The following is a 16324-nucleotide window of genomic DNA, read 5'->3' as shown; positions in this document are numbered from 1 at the left end:
TTGTTTAAAATATTTTATTTTGATTATTTTGATAGAAAAATAAACAAATTTCCCTATTGGGAATGAAGTGCAACTGAAAGATCCTGTAAATCCTCCTTGAGTTTAGTAAAGTGACAACATTTACAATCTTCTTGACCAAACAAAGTAAAAAATCCATTTTCCGATTTTCCTTTTTTTAACATCGTCTTGATTAATAAATCCGATTTAGATTTAAAATCGATTAATCGCACAATCCCTACCTAATATTCTGCAAAATTTGAGTTTTTTGTGTTATGTTTGACAATGGTAAAAGGGATGGCAGTGTATACTTTAGTATTGTTAGAGGTTTTGTGTGTGGTTTTTTTTGGCACAATGGTTTTATCAAAAGAGCAACCCCTAAGGAGGATGTGTGCCAATTTTGGTGCTTGTAGCCGCAACTGAATGATTCACCTGTTTTCTGCCTGTTATTTCTCTAACTACTTTGGGAAGGCCCTGGTTACACGAGCACCAGCAGCATAAAGGTGGTGGTTAAGACTGCTCATGCATAGTGGGAAATTATTAGCTCACAATAGAAGAATACTAGCAGTCAGTTAATACCTTCAGTCCAAGATGCAGTCAGGCCTCCCCTTCCGCTGGTGCTGCTTGAAAGAACACTTTCACACACAAATGGGTGATAAGAGGATGTGCGCTACTCCCACGTTCCTCTGCGGTGATGAGAAACTGCAGCTTCGGTTTCTCAGCAGCTTCAGTTGACACGTATAAAGCAATAACCACAAGATGAATATTCAAAGTTATGGCATAATCATGAAAAATGATAACTTCAACATTTATCTATATCTATATACAGAATTATTCTAACAACATCCTCAGTTCACTGATTTCAGTACGTTCAAACAAGCAGAAGTTTCTGTTTCTGAGAAAAAAATCAAAAACAAGAATGTTTTGCTCTTTTTTTATTCTACTGGAAACCAAATCTATTGCTCTTCGACAACAAATCCACCTCAAGGGTCAACTGAAATGTAACAAAAGTAAATGTTCAACAGAAACACCTTTGCATGTTCACTTTTAAACAATTCAGGGTTGTTTCCTGTAACTTTGACTTGTCATATATTCCAGGAAACAAAGACACATTGGGGGTTGGAGGTTTTACTTTGAAGATGGATTTAGTGGTTAAGTTGCGCAGAAACAGGAAGTTCCACCATCACGTACAGACCTGCAGCAGAGAAGCATCATTTCATCCAGCAGAGACAGAATGATGCCACGACTGCAGCTCTTCATCACTTTACTGCTTCACTTTGGAGGTAAAGATCAACTCTGACTCATGTTTTAGGGTTTAATTTGATTTAAAAAGACTGTAAAAACCACTCTGAAGTTGTCGTGTACCGTTGAACGTTGCTGTTTCACTAAATGTGTTTTCTTTAATAAAACTCACCTCTGTTACAATCAGACCACTTAAAGACGACGTTACATAACTCCGAATGATTCACCAGAGATGATTGTGTGTTGAAGTTTCTTCTCTGTGCTGACAAACCTAAATATGTAGGTTAAATATGTTTCTAGGGTCAGGTCAATGTGTGAAGTGTCAAACTTTTCTCAGAGTGTTTTTCTCTGCAGCAGGAATCAGTGATGGATGGATCGATCTCTATGACAGACCTGGAGATTACTGGCATGACTCGGTTTATGATTATAATTCCACACTTGTGGATCTGAAAGCTTTATCAGGTGAGTGTTTTGACTTAATAACATCCAGACTGTTAGTTTGAATCCTCCTCATCAACTCTGAGTGAAACGCTGTTAAAAGTTTTTGTGGATTTGTCAGCGACATGAACGTCTGGTGTGTTTGGGATCGTCCTCAACATGATGGATCCTCTCATACCCCTTTTACACCAAGCTGGTTCCAGGGCTGGTTCTGTGCTAGAGCCAGACTTAGCACCAGTTCTTTGGTTTTACACAGCCTATGCACCGGCTCCTGGCTCTCAAAACTGGTGCTACTATAGCACCAGTTTTGAGCTGGGCCAGGTCTAGAACCGCTTTACGTCGGGGGCTGGGGGCGGGGTTACTGAACAACCAAAGCAGAATAAACACGGAAGAGCGCCGTTTTTAGAAACGGAGCGTTGAAGACGGCGGTTAAGTTAGCAGACTCTTTTATTATTACATCAATTTATTTAATAATGTATGTAAAACAGAAGCAGCAGTGGTCTACGGTACAATCCATCAACAGTAACCCGCCGACGGAGCGGCAGCCTCGCGTCCGAGGCCGTGGGGGAGCGTTCCAGCCCTGGGACGCTTCCCCGGGGGCCTGGACGCGAGGCTGCTGCTCGATCGGCGGGTTCTCGGCCCGCGGGGACGTGTCCCAGCCCGCTCCCAGCCCGCGGTTCTGGTTCCGCGTTACACCAATGGCGTAGGCTCTGCGTCGATGTACGCGGCGACGCACGCCGTCATTTCTTAACAGGCGTAGCTACAACTGATAGATTTCATCTATTAAACCAACATTTATCTTCGTAAATTATTTTTTTCATCAAGCGTAATTCTCAACAAAGCTGCAGTCTTCCCCCCCGGGAAGACGGCGCAGGTTGAGCCGGCTGAGGAGCTGCTGTGCCCCGGGGCTGCGGCTCTCGAGTCAAATTTCTTAACAGGCGTTATTTGGATAAACTGAGCCCAGGTTGGGGATCTTAAAGGTTACTTTTAAGCCTGAAAAAAATATTAAAACTTAATTAAAGCTGCAAGCAGCGATGAACGGGCCCTCGTACTCACGGCCACCGCCCCCCATAAGCATATCAGAAAAGACACCACCCACGACTTCCTATGTCAAACCATTCAAAAGTTATAGCAGAAAAAGGGACAACCAATCAGAAGAAGGGGCGGGGCTAATTCAGGCCAATGAAGGTCAAGGACTCCATACAGAATCTGATGACACCACCCACGACTCTCTATGTCAAACCATTCCAAAGTTATAGCAGAAAATCGGGACAACCAATCAGAAGAAGGGGCGGGGCTAATTAAGGCCAACGAAGCTTAAGAACTCATTACATAGTCCCATGACACCACCCACGACTTCCTATGTCAAACCATTCAAAAGTTATAGCAGAAAAAAGGGACAACCAATCAGAAGAAGGGGCGGGGCTAATTAAGGCCAACGAAGCTTAAGGACTCATTACAGAGTCCCATGACATCACCCACAATTTCCTATGTCAAACCATTCAAAAGTTATGGCAGATAAAAGTATTCTAGGGGGCGCTGTTGAGCCGTTAGGCCACGCCCATTAATGCAAACCATTAAATATCAAATTTATCGCCAGGCCTGGCTTGCATGCAAAATTTGGTGACTTTTGGAGAACTATCAAATATGGACCAATCACATGAAGGGGGGGCGCGCCTTTTGGCGTCTAGCGCCGCCACGGTAACACTTTTGAAAGAGAAAAGTAATGCGTGGTATCGCAGGATGTAGACGCACATTTTGATGTATAACACACTTGGGTGCACGTTACGGTTCGGGCTGAATTAACTGCCGAATGAATGGCATAAATTTCGCCAAAATGACACAATTTATTCAAAATGGCCGACATCCTGTTCGGTTTCGGGCATGACGCCAAGAGACTTTGGTAACACTTTACAATAAGGGTCCCTTAATTAACGTTAGTTAATGCATTATTAAGCATTAACTAACAGTTTAATAATAGTTAAATAACCATTATTATGTATTACTTAACATTAATTAGCATATTAGTTAATGCATTAATAAACAGTTAATTAATGCATTATTAAGCATTAATTAACAGTGTAATAATAGTTAAATAACCATTATTATGTATTACTTAACATTAATTAGCATATTAGTTAATGCCTTAATAAACAGTTAGTTAATGCATTATTAAGCATTAATTAACAGTGTAAAAATAGTTAAATAACCATTATTATGTATTACTTAACATTAATTAGCATATTAGTTAATGCATTAATAAACAGTTAATTAATGCCTACTGCTCAGAGTTAATTAATACATTAGTAAGCATTAATAAACGTTACATGATGTAATTATTTATCCTTATGTATGCATTACTTAGTATTAAGTAATACATTAGTTAATACATAAGTAAAACGTTAATAATGTCCCTAGTAATCATTTACTAATGGTGTTTATTTGGAGTGAATAAGCATTAAGTAACAGCTACCTAATACATCTACTAATCATTCACTAATGGTGTACATGTTTACTGGATGGGCATTATTAAACAACTATTTAGAGTCTTAAGTAATCATTTCCTAATGGTGCTGTGTATGTTATCAGGTAGCTTACCTGACCTTATGAACGGTAACCTGACATAAACCTTAATAAATGTATAGGAGTGGCTCATAACCATTACTTAACCATTAGTAAAGGCTTGCTGGACCCTTATTGTAAAGTGTAACACATTTATCCCTTAGGTAACACATTATTAATGCTTAACTGCCTCATAAGCATTACTTAACCATAATTAACCATTAGTAAATACTATTCTGGACCCTTATTGTAAAGTGTAACACATTTATCCCTTAGGTAACACATTATTAATGCTTAACAGCCTCATAAGCATTACTTAACCATAATTAACCATTAGTAAATACTATTCTGGACCCTTATTGTAAAGTGTAACACATTTATCCCTTAGGTAACACATTATTAATGCTTAACTGCCTCATAAGCATTACTTAACCATAATTAACCATTAGTAAATACTTTTCTGGACCCTTATTGTAAAGTGTAACACATGTATCCCTTAGGTAACACATTATTAATGCTTAACTGCCTCATAAGCATTACTTAACCATAGTTAACCATTAGTAAATTAAGCGATCACATATAAAGAAGTTTACACTTTTTATTTAAAACAAAATAAAACAGATAACAGATAACAGATAACATTTGTTATTTGTATACATCTTATACATATATATATATATATATATATATATATATATATATATATATATATATATATATATATATATATATATATATATATATATATATATATATATATATGTAACCGCTGTGTACCCGTCCCACCAAGAATCCACATCTAGGCTGGACTGGATGATGAGGCTTTTATTTTGGCAGCTGCAATGAGCGAGACAATACACACCAAAACGATGTGATTAGCACCTCCACTGGTTTTCAACATCATTAGCAGCAAGCTGGAAACTGCTAATAGCATATTAAATAAAGTGCATTTCAAAAGAAAATCATTAGAATAAAATTGACATACATTTTAACAAGATACTTTTATCAGGTGATTGTATAGTGGTTTTAAGTTTCACAATAAATTTACCTAAACATATTTTTAAGTTTCATTTCAACCAGCATCATCCTTTTTAAATATTTATGAAAATAGAAAAATATTATAACAAAAAAATTGGCAGTTAAAATAAATAACCAAATTGCCTTAAACCAGCAAACACATCGGACTACATGAATAACAGCAATGATATTGCTTAACAGTATGAGCCTGAAAATTTGACTTAAAATGATATAAAACGGAGCAGAACAATTTACCTGCAATGAGCGAGACAATACACACCAACACGATGTGATTAGCACCTCCACTGGGTTTCAACATCTATACAAATACAAAATACAAAGTTCGGCAAAACCAAGGTAAATGACGACAGAAACAAAACAAAAACACACCGAAATTGCATGGTAACTTCTGTTACATGACTGTGTATGTTATAAGATTTATCACGTTAGTTTTAATGCAGTTAATAAACCTTTTTGCAGAGCATCAAAAACTCGTGGCTTACCATTAGTAGCAAGCTGGAAACTGCTAACGACATCCGGTTTCCGGTCATAAAAATAAAAGACCTGAACCGAACTTTACTTTGTACCAGCAGATGGCGCTGTTGGACCCGTCATTGCAGGACACATCCACAGATTATATAGCATATTTCAGCAGGAATTTCAATAAAACAAAAGATATTCTTACACCCGTTACATATATATATATATATATATATATATATATATATATATATATATATATATATATATATATACACACAACTGTGATAACAGATACGTAACAACAATTCACAGAGGAGAGCTTTGAACAAACATTATTTAGTAACATAATACAATAACACAGTATGATACGCTGGCATAATTTTATCATCCTTCATTTTATGTATTGTAGCAGAAATGACTTTAGTGGCCTTTATAACCTCCTTGCATCTTTTAGCAAAGTCTGCCACCGTCTCCCCCTTCTCCACCTGATCATATTCTTCTGGAGCAGCTATTGCGAGCTCGGCAATCGCTGCAGTCCTCACAATAGTAAGTCTGTCTACTCCATACTTCTCGAAGGATTTGGCCATATTCTTCCCCGTCTGGAAAATGGCAAGGACTTCCTTGTACCGCTTCACCACATCACCTGGTCCTCCAACTAATATAAACACACAAGAACATGAAGGAATGTATCATTTGAATCCTGAGATTGATGAGAAGAAAAAAACAAATCAGTGTATTTTACTGTTAATGTTCAATGTGCCGCGAGACACACTAATCCCATATGTGACACCTCAACACAGTGTAGAAGGATTTTCTGGCACAACTTCACCAAGGTACATGGAAACACCATGACACACACAGGGAATTATCAAGGCTAAATTGGGAGAAAAAGAGGGGAAAATGCTAAATAAAAATGGACACATTTGGGGTGAATCATTTTTGGAAATGAACATTCATTTGGACCGTACTGGTCCTTCTGGTACATCCCTCTATCAGCGTGCAGGGCTTGAATTTAGCACTCACCACTTGCCATTTGCGACCCAAATTCCTCAAGGGGCGAGACAGATTTTCTTGCCACTTGGCTAGTTAGAAAAATCGAGATTCCCAACTTTTGTGCCATTTATAAATCAAATTGAGATTCCCAATACTGTGCGCACCATTGCACCTTTTTATTTTTTATTCTTGATGTCAACTCCGGGTGAACCGTCTGAGTCTGACTCTGAAGAATGAATAGTAAACACTCTGAAGAACAACTGGAGAAAATGGACCAATGCAATGTCTCAGTTTGACCAGCAGGGGGCACACTGTATAGTTCCTTAAATGGTTTAGCTGTTGTCTTGTGGTTGTCTTAAGACAGGCTAGGTTGGTTGTTGTAGTCTTAATAAGACACTTTCGAGCTAATAATAAAAAGGCTGCTTGTTTTTAAATTCCCTTGTTCGTTCTGATTTGGACATTTTTATCCAGCCCAGAATAAACACATTATTTATACAATACACCTGCTGCATTATAGAATATACAGACAGGACAGGATCAAAGTGTTACTTTGAAGGTGTAATGCTATATATTCCTCCATAAATGTTAGATTTACAATTAAGTAGGCAACTACTGAAATTAAATTATACAAGAACACATCATGCAATCTCATTTTCCACCAATAGTATAGTAGTACACTACTGAATGATAATTGTAGCGTATAGAAAAACAGGATTGATGTAATATGGTACTACGATGACTGCTATATACAAGTGATGTCGAAATACAAAAGTAAAGCAACGTTTTGGTTTTGGCTAGTAAAAAATCTGGTTGGTTAATAACTTTTTTCATCTACTAGCCACTTGGCTAGTAAGTCAAAAAGTTAATTTCAAGCCCTGTCAGCTTGTCATGAGAGATTGATCTACTTGTAGGGACAACAGACACATACAGCTCAAGCAAGCCAAGAAATACGTTTCACATACCCCGCAGGCGAGAGCGATGTTTGCTTTTCTTCGCCTTTTTCTCCTTATCCTGTCCTGGATTCAGAGCTGGATTCAGAGTCATCCTCACTGTCGTCTTCACTGTCATGCTGCATCTCAGATCCCCTCATCGCTTCATCATCACTGTCTTCTCTTCTGGACTGTTGAGCCTCCTTGAGACATGTCAAAGCTATGGATACAAGGATTGATAGTTGATTACATCAGTTTGATTGCTTATTGTATACAAACACCTACAACAACAAACACAGCTATGACACAACTTTCGCACCCACAGCGTACACACCCATCATTCTTTAACCCTCGAGCATCCCTTAAAATTAATATACACTTTTTACCCATAGTCCAAATTTGCCTCATTGACTACCATCTCATAAAAGTGCAATAAAAATGTAATACATATTTATTTTCACTTTCACCACATAAAATCTTTTCAACAACTTCAGACCTAGCCATAGATATAAAGTTAAATATAATCTTTAAACATTATTTTTACAACTCCTGATTTTTTCAATAGAAAAATCACAAAATATGCAATATTTTCAAAAATTGGGTTCAAAGTGAAATATATTACAGCATTGACTATGTCAATAATTGATAACATTTATTTTGATGCATTATTATTTTTGGAACAATGATTGTTCATTTAAAAAAACTTACACTCTTTACCTTCATGTCCAAATTTGCCCCATTGACTCCCATTATAACCACATATTTTTTATGTACTGTAATTCTTACCTATTATAATTTTTTTCAGACAAATTCCTAATAAATCTAAGCCTTTACCTTCAAAATACAGAGAAAACAGGTTTTATGTCTGGTGACCCCCCCAAAACTAGCAGGGGCAGCTTCATCACATCAAGTTTCAGTGACGTCTCATCCATCCCGCTCCGTGTTTAGTTGGGGTCTTCCGTTTAAAAAAATGTCAGCCTCCACAAGGTGTATTAGCTTCTACACACACCCAGCTACATGACTGAGAAGTCAGTCTTTCAAATTTACCGACGTAAACTTGAAAGTTTACATTTTGTCAGAATGATGTATTTGTTATGACAACTCGAATTGTGAACTTTTCAAAAAAAGTGTCATTAACATTAAGAGCTAACAGTTTAACGTAGTTAGATTAATCTTACCATGTTTTCCAGATGAATTTCCCTTTTCCGCTTTTTCCTTCTGTGTGGTTATCCTGGTCCTGTGAGGTGAGACTCCGAGCTCATCCATCTTGAGACGCTTTTGTAGCTGGGGCCGCGGTCAGTGCGCGCAAAGAAAAAAGTGCGGCGTGCGGCGTTCAGGCCAATTCGGAACTAAGGCTTTTAACTAAGGCCTAATATTGGTGCTCCTAATGGGGAAATTCAGAGTCTTCTTGGAGAATCAGTTTTCTGACATCACACAACAATGTCTAATGTCAATGTCTGGAACGCTTTGAAGACAGAAATGGGAGTTTTCCATGGGGAAACCCAGACCCAATCACCTGCACACCCTGAACTGGCAGGGCAGGACGCACTGCCAAAGCTACTTCCCCCTTAACCTGATCTGAAAAGAGCACTACCTTATGCAATGGAGCAGGGAACACAGACAACCCCATATCCCTGACCAAAACCGAATCACCAGTGTCAGTGGCTGATGTAAAAGACAACACCGATGCCACTATGAAGGAGTCTAAAGCACCAGAGTCTCGCAAAATTTTGACAGGAACTTTTTTATCACTTCCTACCAAAGAGACAAACCCATCACTGACATGCTTGTGATAACCAGGATCAATTTCATCACTGTTAGCCTGACCAGAGTGTTCTGTAGAAGAAGCAACAGATTCCTCAAGAGGAAACAGAGTCTCGGACAAAGAATGAGCAGCTAATGTTGACGGAAGTTTGACCTGAATCCAACTTGCTACCAGCATTTCCCGTCTTGAAAGGAAAAGAATCACTCCCAGTACCTTTTTGATGACGACCAACAACATTATCCCTCCGTCCATAGTCCCAACGTACTTTATGAATCAGGGCATATTCATCAGCTATGACAGCAGCTTTAGCCAAAGTCTTAGCCTTCTTCTCACTCAAATAAATAGCCAGGCGCTCAGGAAGCGTTTCTTTAAACTGTTCTAGCAACAGTAGTTCACTCAACTGTTCAAAAGTCTGAGCATCAGAGGCCAGTCTCCAACGACCAAAAAGGGTAGACAATTCACGTGCAAACTCTACATAAGTCTCTCTCTCATGCTTTCTTGCACTCCTAAATTTCTGTCGATAAGCCTCAGGCACCAATTCATATGCTTTTAAGACGGCCATTTTAACCTTGAGATAGTTAACACTTACTGATAAAGGCAAAGCAGAATAAGCCTCCTGGGCTTTACCAGTCAATACACACTGTAACAGGAGGGTCTGCTCAGAATCAATCCACTTCCTGTTCTTGGCCAACCTCTCAAAGAGCAAGAAGAATGTATCTGGATCCTTCTCTGAAAATACGGGCACCAACCGCAAAGAACCAGAGACATCAAAGGTCAGAGAGGTACCTGCCACAGGTTATCCCTTCCCAACTGCTATGGGATCAAGAATCTTCCCCTCCTTGATTAAGTCCAGCTTGTAACGCTCAAACTCCTGACGCTCTCTCGCCTGCTGCAGCTCAGCTTCACGTAACCTCATAGTATATTTGAACTTCTCCATCTCTAGAGCCTGCTCCTGTGCACGAGTAGTTTGTAATTTATTCTGCAAAGACAACAGTTCTTTTTTCTGTTCAAAAGTTAAAGGCACCTCAATCCCAGCTATAGGCCTCACAAACTTTTGCGACAGCTCTGGCTCAACCTGAGGAGAAATGTCCCCGGGCAACTGGGTGTCACTACCTTCAATTTCAGAAGACAAAACCCCAAACTGAACCAAACCATCCTTTAGTGCACACAAAATGTTAGCTTTACGCCCCTGACTGGGGATTTCAACACCAAAATGCTCTGCCACCTTCAACAAACGATCCTTGGTGTAAGTCTCCAGCAGACTTTCACTAGGATTCTGCAAAAAATCCTCAATCGCAGACATAATTGGAACAACAGCTGATCCACAAAAAACAAGTACTTACACCTGACAAACTGACCACAAACAATGAAAGCCACAAAGCGGAACAACCTTCCCCCTGGCTACCTACCTAACCCGAAAACTAACTGTCTGTCTCAACCCTAGTCTTCATGCAAATAGCGCTGGTGGGAGATTTAAACACTAAGCCCAATGACCCGGCCAGGCAACCATTAAAAATGGCGACCTACCTAGTCAGTCATGGATGTGTACCCGAAGCACAAGGCCGTGGCAATACTAATGCACAAAAACAACAAACTAAAACAACAAACTAAAACAAAAAACAACGAATCCACGAATGGATATCGTTCTGATACCTATCGGGGAAGTAGTTCCACTGACAAGGCTGTTTTATTCACACCGGATCAGAAGCAAACAACAAAAATGAGGCAGGTTAACTATTATCTACAGTTGTAACCAACCGAGCCTGAAATCCAATTCAACCTAAATCACCACATATGTACCCTTTAAATATGTGAGACTCCTCCAAAACCAATGCTTCAATTTAAGCAACTGCCACAAAATTCAACAGCAACCACTGTATCTTACTCACCAAAGTGGACGAGCCCCCATTTGTTACAAACCTGGCTCACAGTTTGCAACAAAAGAGTCTCCACACACAATTCAAGGTACAAAAAGATGATTTATTTAACTAAATATACTCCCAAATGAAAGTAAAGTAGGTTGTCATGTTGTGAGTGTATGCAGTGAGTGTGTGTAGTTGTAGATGTGTGTAAAACAGAATAAACAACCAAAGCAAACCCAAATTACACCATGTTGGCCATGTGGCTGTCAGCTGCTCAATCAAGGAGAGAGTGAGCAGGCTGACAACTGAGCCTTTTATAATAGTGAGACCACACCCTCAGGTGTGGTCAATAAGGTTGGACGGCCGCCCTCTTCAGCCACAAGGACAGGAACTGCTGTGAAGATACACAAATTAGTAAGGCCGTCACAATACTGTGTTATTGTATTATGTTACTAAATAATGTTTGTTCAAAGATCTCCTCTGTTCGAATTGTTGTTACGTATCTGTTATCACAGATGTGTGTGTGTATGTATGTATATATATATATATATATATATATATATATATATATATATATATATATATATATGTATGTATGTATGTATGTATGTATGTATATATATATATATATATATATATATATATATATATACATACATATATATATATATATATATATATATATATATATATATATATATATATATATATATATACATATATATATATATATATATATATATATATATATATATATATGTTGTATACATATAACAAATGTTATCTGTTAAAATCTGTTTTATTTTGTTTTAAATAAAAAGTGTAAACTTCTTTATATGTGATTGCTTAATTTACTGATGGTTAACTATGGTCAAGTAATGCTTATGAGGCAGTTAAGCATTAATAATGTGTTACCTAAGGGATACATGTGTTACACTTTACAATAAGGGTCCAGAAAAGTATTTACTAATGGTTAATTATGGTTAAGTAATGCTTATGAGGCAGTTAAGCATTAATAATGTGTTACCTAAGGGATAAATGTGTTACACTTTACAATAAGGGTCCAGAATAGTATTTACTAATGGTTAATTATGGTTAAGTAATGCTTATGAGGCAGTTAAGCATTAATAATGTGTTACCTAAGGGATAAATGTGTTACACTTTACAATAAGGGTCCAGCAAGCCTTTACTAATGGTTAAGTAATAGTTATGAGCCACTCCTATACATTTATTAAGGTTTATGTCAGGTTACCGTTCATAAGGTCAGGTAAGCTACCTGATAACATACACAGCACCATTAGGAAATGATTACTTAAGACTCTAAATAGTTGTTTAATAATGCCCATCCAGTAAACATGTACACCATTAGTGAATGATTAGTAGATGTATTAGGTAGCTGTTATTTAATGCATATTCACTCCAAATAAACACCATTAGTAAATGATTACTAGGGACATTATTAACGTTTTACTTATGTATTAACTAATGTATTACTTAATACTAAGTAATGCATACATAAGGATAAATAATTACATCATGTAACGTTTATTAATGCTTACTAATGTATTAATTAACTCTGAGCAGTAGGCATTAATTAACTGTTTATTAATGCATTAACTAATATGCTAATTAATGTTAAGTAATACATAATAATGGTTATTTAACTATTATTACACTGTTAATTAATGCTTAATAATGCATTAACTAACTGTTTATTAATGCATTAACTAATATGCTAATTAATGTTAAGTAATACATAATAATGGTTATTTAACTATTATTAAACTGTTAATTAATGCTTAATAATGCATTAACTAACGTTAATTAAGGGACCCTTATTGTAAAGTGTTACCGAGACTTTTCTTTAAGTTGTGACATGATACAGGTGTGTACCGATTTTCGTGCATGTACGTCAAACCGTATCGTGGGGCTTGAGGCACAAAGTTTTCAAGGGGGCGCTGTTGAGCCATTTTGCCACGCCCATTAATGCAAACCATTAAATATCAATATTTTTGCCAGGCCTGACTTGCATGCAAAATTTGGTGACTTTTTGGGGACGTCTAGGGGCGCAAAAAGGCCCTCCTTTCGTCAGAAGAAATAAATAAAGAAAGAAAGAAAGAAAGAAAAATTCCTTACAATAGGGCCTTTGCACTGCAAGTGCTCGGGCCCTAATAAAGTGCCATATTAACAGCGCTACAGCTGAAATTAAAACAGCTTTTGGCTCTCAGCTTCCTGATCAGGGTAGGGATGAAAACGTGGGGGAGTGGTGGTGACGTATACAGTAACGTGATGACGTGGCTCTCTGGCCAGCTGCTGGCCAACACCAGCTTGTGTAAAAGCAAACGGTTCTTACTTAGAACCAACCGCGAACCGGCTCTAGCACCAGCACTAGCACCAGCCCTGGAACCAGCTTGGTGTAAAAGGGGTACTAGAGGAACTGGACCACAAACACCTGACGTTTATTTACACGTTGAAATATTTGATGTTTCCGTCAGACAATCACTCAGTAAAACTGGATCAGTAAAATGAGGAGTTTCTCTTATTCAAGTGGTTGAAATAACAGTTTTTTGAGTGTTTTTCTCTACAGGAGTAATTGTTCTCCATCACGAAGCTGGAGATGACGTCGTTTTACCATGTCAAATTGAATCTTCATCCGACGACTGTTTTAATCCATACTGGATTTACAACAACATTCAAAATGCTGAACACATCAAGGTTCGTTTGGGATATATTGAGGAGGAGTCACCTGGAGCTGACAGGATGAATGTGAGCAGTAACTGCTCTCTGATCATCAACAACATCACTGCTGAAGATGCTGGTTATTACAGCTGTTGGAATGGATATGGTTATTCCGCACATGTGTATCTGAATGTTGTGACAGGTGAGTGTTTTGACTTAATAACATCCAGACTGTCAGTTTGAATCCTCCTCATCAACTCTGAGTGAAACGCTGTTAAAAGCTTGTGTGGATTTGTCAGCGACATGAACGTCTGGTCTGTTTGGGATCGTCCTCAACATGATGGATCCTCTCAGAGGAACTGGACCACAAACACCTGACGTTTATTTACACGTTGAAATATTTGATTTTCCATCAGAGAATCACTCAGTAAAACTGGATCAGTAAAATGAGGAGTTTCTCCTATTCAAGTGGTTGAAATAACAGTTTTTTGATTTTTTTTCTCTACAGCAGGAATTGTTCTCCATCACAGAGCTGGAGATGACGTTGTTTTACCATGTCACCTTGAATTTACATCCGACGACTGTTATCATCTTGACTGGATTTACAAAAACATTCAAAATGCAGATGGACACTTCAAGGTTATTGATGGAGATTTTGTGAAGACGTCACCTGGAGCTGACAGGATGAGTTTGGGTCACTGCTCTCTGATCATCGTCAGCATCACTGCTGAAGATGCTGGTCGTTACACCTGTAGGGATGGATATGGTTATTCCGCACATGTGTTTCTGAATGTTGTAACAGGTGAGTGTTTTGACTTAATAACATCCAGACTGTCAGTTTGAATCCTCCTCATCAACTCTGAGTGAAACGCTGTTAAAAGCTTGTGTGGATTTGTCAGCGACATGAACGTCTGGTGTGTTTGGGATCATCCTCCACATGATGGATCCTCTCAGACAGTGGCGTCAATTCAGTCAAAGCTAAGATACGGCAAGGTTACGAGTCACAGAACTTAAAGGGGCCCTATTATGAAAAACACGTTTTTTCTTGTTTTAACATATATAAAGTGGTCTCCCCTCACCCAGCCAGCACAGGGGAGACAAATTACCATGAATTTCTGCAAGCTCTCTGACCCCCGCCTTACAGAGTCCCCCAGTGTCATGTGGTTTTTTTTGAGCCGATTCAAATTTGCTCCCGTCGTGACGTCACGACGGGAGCAGATTTCCATAGGTTCAGCCTCCGCTGCTGAAACCACGCCCACAACCAGATCTCTCCCCGGCTGGAGCGGTGCTTCCTTCAGCCAGTCGGACGCTGCGCCGCGGCGGAGCGGATCCGGGTTAAATCATCCAGGTTCCCGGGTGGTTTGGGAGCTGGGTCCTCGGGGGTCTGTCCCAGGTCGGACCAGCTTCACCCTCCGAGATTTTCAGGCAAATCTGTCGGTTTGATCCCCGGTAACGGGCGATGCGCCGCGGATGTGCTCCGGAGCGGATCTGTGCACCCGCTGTGGGGTTGCAGCGCCCGTCGCGCAGCATCCGCCGGGCAGATCCGGCTGAAATTCCGCTGGTCGGTCCCCGGGAGTCCCAGCTACCAGTCCAGGCCGGTTCCTGCGGTCCCGGCCGGTCGGAACCGGTCAGATTCCCTGGTTAAAGCCGCGGTGATGCGCGCTGCTCCAGCAGCGCTGCTCCCGGGCGCCTGGCGTGGCTCCAGGGCCAGCGTTCAGCATCCGCCGGGTAGATCCGGCTGAAATAGTGCATAAATGTTATTTATATACAACTCATATTTTATTTTTTTAACAATAAAGTTTCCATTTGTGAAAATTCAGTGTTGTGATAATTTACAGGCTCGGGCTGCTCTGGCGGAGCGAGGTTTATTCTCCTCCCCTGCTACACGTCATTCAGGGAGCCAATCAGCACAGAGCCTCATTATCATACCCCCCCCTTCCCTAAAAATGAGGCGCAGAAAAAGAGGTTAGAAGCAGTAAAACTAGTGACAGGGCCCACAGGCTGGATTTATGATTTATGTAGAAAAAACAAGCTTTAGATTGTTTTTAAGACATTCAAGGCCTGTTTAAAATATACATTAAATGCCATAATAGGTCACCTTTAACTACAGTATCAGTCAACATGCCCAGCAAATCACAGAAGTCTGCTATGTAACTTACTATTTTTTTACTTTTTCAATTGCAGCCTCACTCACATCCTGCTACTATGAACACTACACTTTAACAACGACTGGATCAATTCAGCCAACGCGCCTTTACGCATCCGTTTTCTGCACCACAGACAGCCAGAGCAGAGTTAGAGAGCAGAAAAAGCGTATCTGACAAACGGAATTTAACTCGTTCTGTTCACTTTATCCA

General features: G+C 39.2%; 1 protein-coding gene across 1 annotated transcript; it reads left to right on the top strand.

The window, feature by feature from the left end:
- Positions 1-1214: 1214 nt before the first annotated feature.
- Positions 1215-14769, top strand: LOC133439716 (uncharacterized; the record flags this gene model as incomplete). Its single annotated transcript, XM_061717504.1, has 4 exons — positions 1215-1280; positions 1594-1701; positions 13876-14169; positions 14476-14769. Coding segments are annotated over exons 1-4 (745 nt in total), but the record flags the coding sequence as incomplete, so codon positions are not given.
- Between the last annotated feature and the right edge of the window lie 1555 nt (positions 14770-16324).

The sequence above is a fragment of the Cololabis saira genome, unplaced genomic scaffold, assembly GCF_033807715.1.
Source record: "Cololabis saira isolate AMF1-May2022 unplaced genomic scaffold, fColSai1.1 scf223, whole genome shotgun sequence".
NCBI lineage: Eukaryota > Metazoa > Chordata > Actinopteri > Beloniformes > Belonidae > Cololabis > Cololabis saira.
This window is presented reverse-complemented; position numbering and strand designations above follow the sequence as displayed.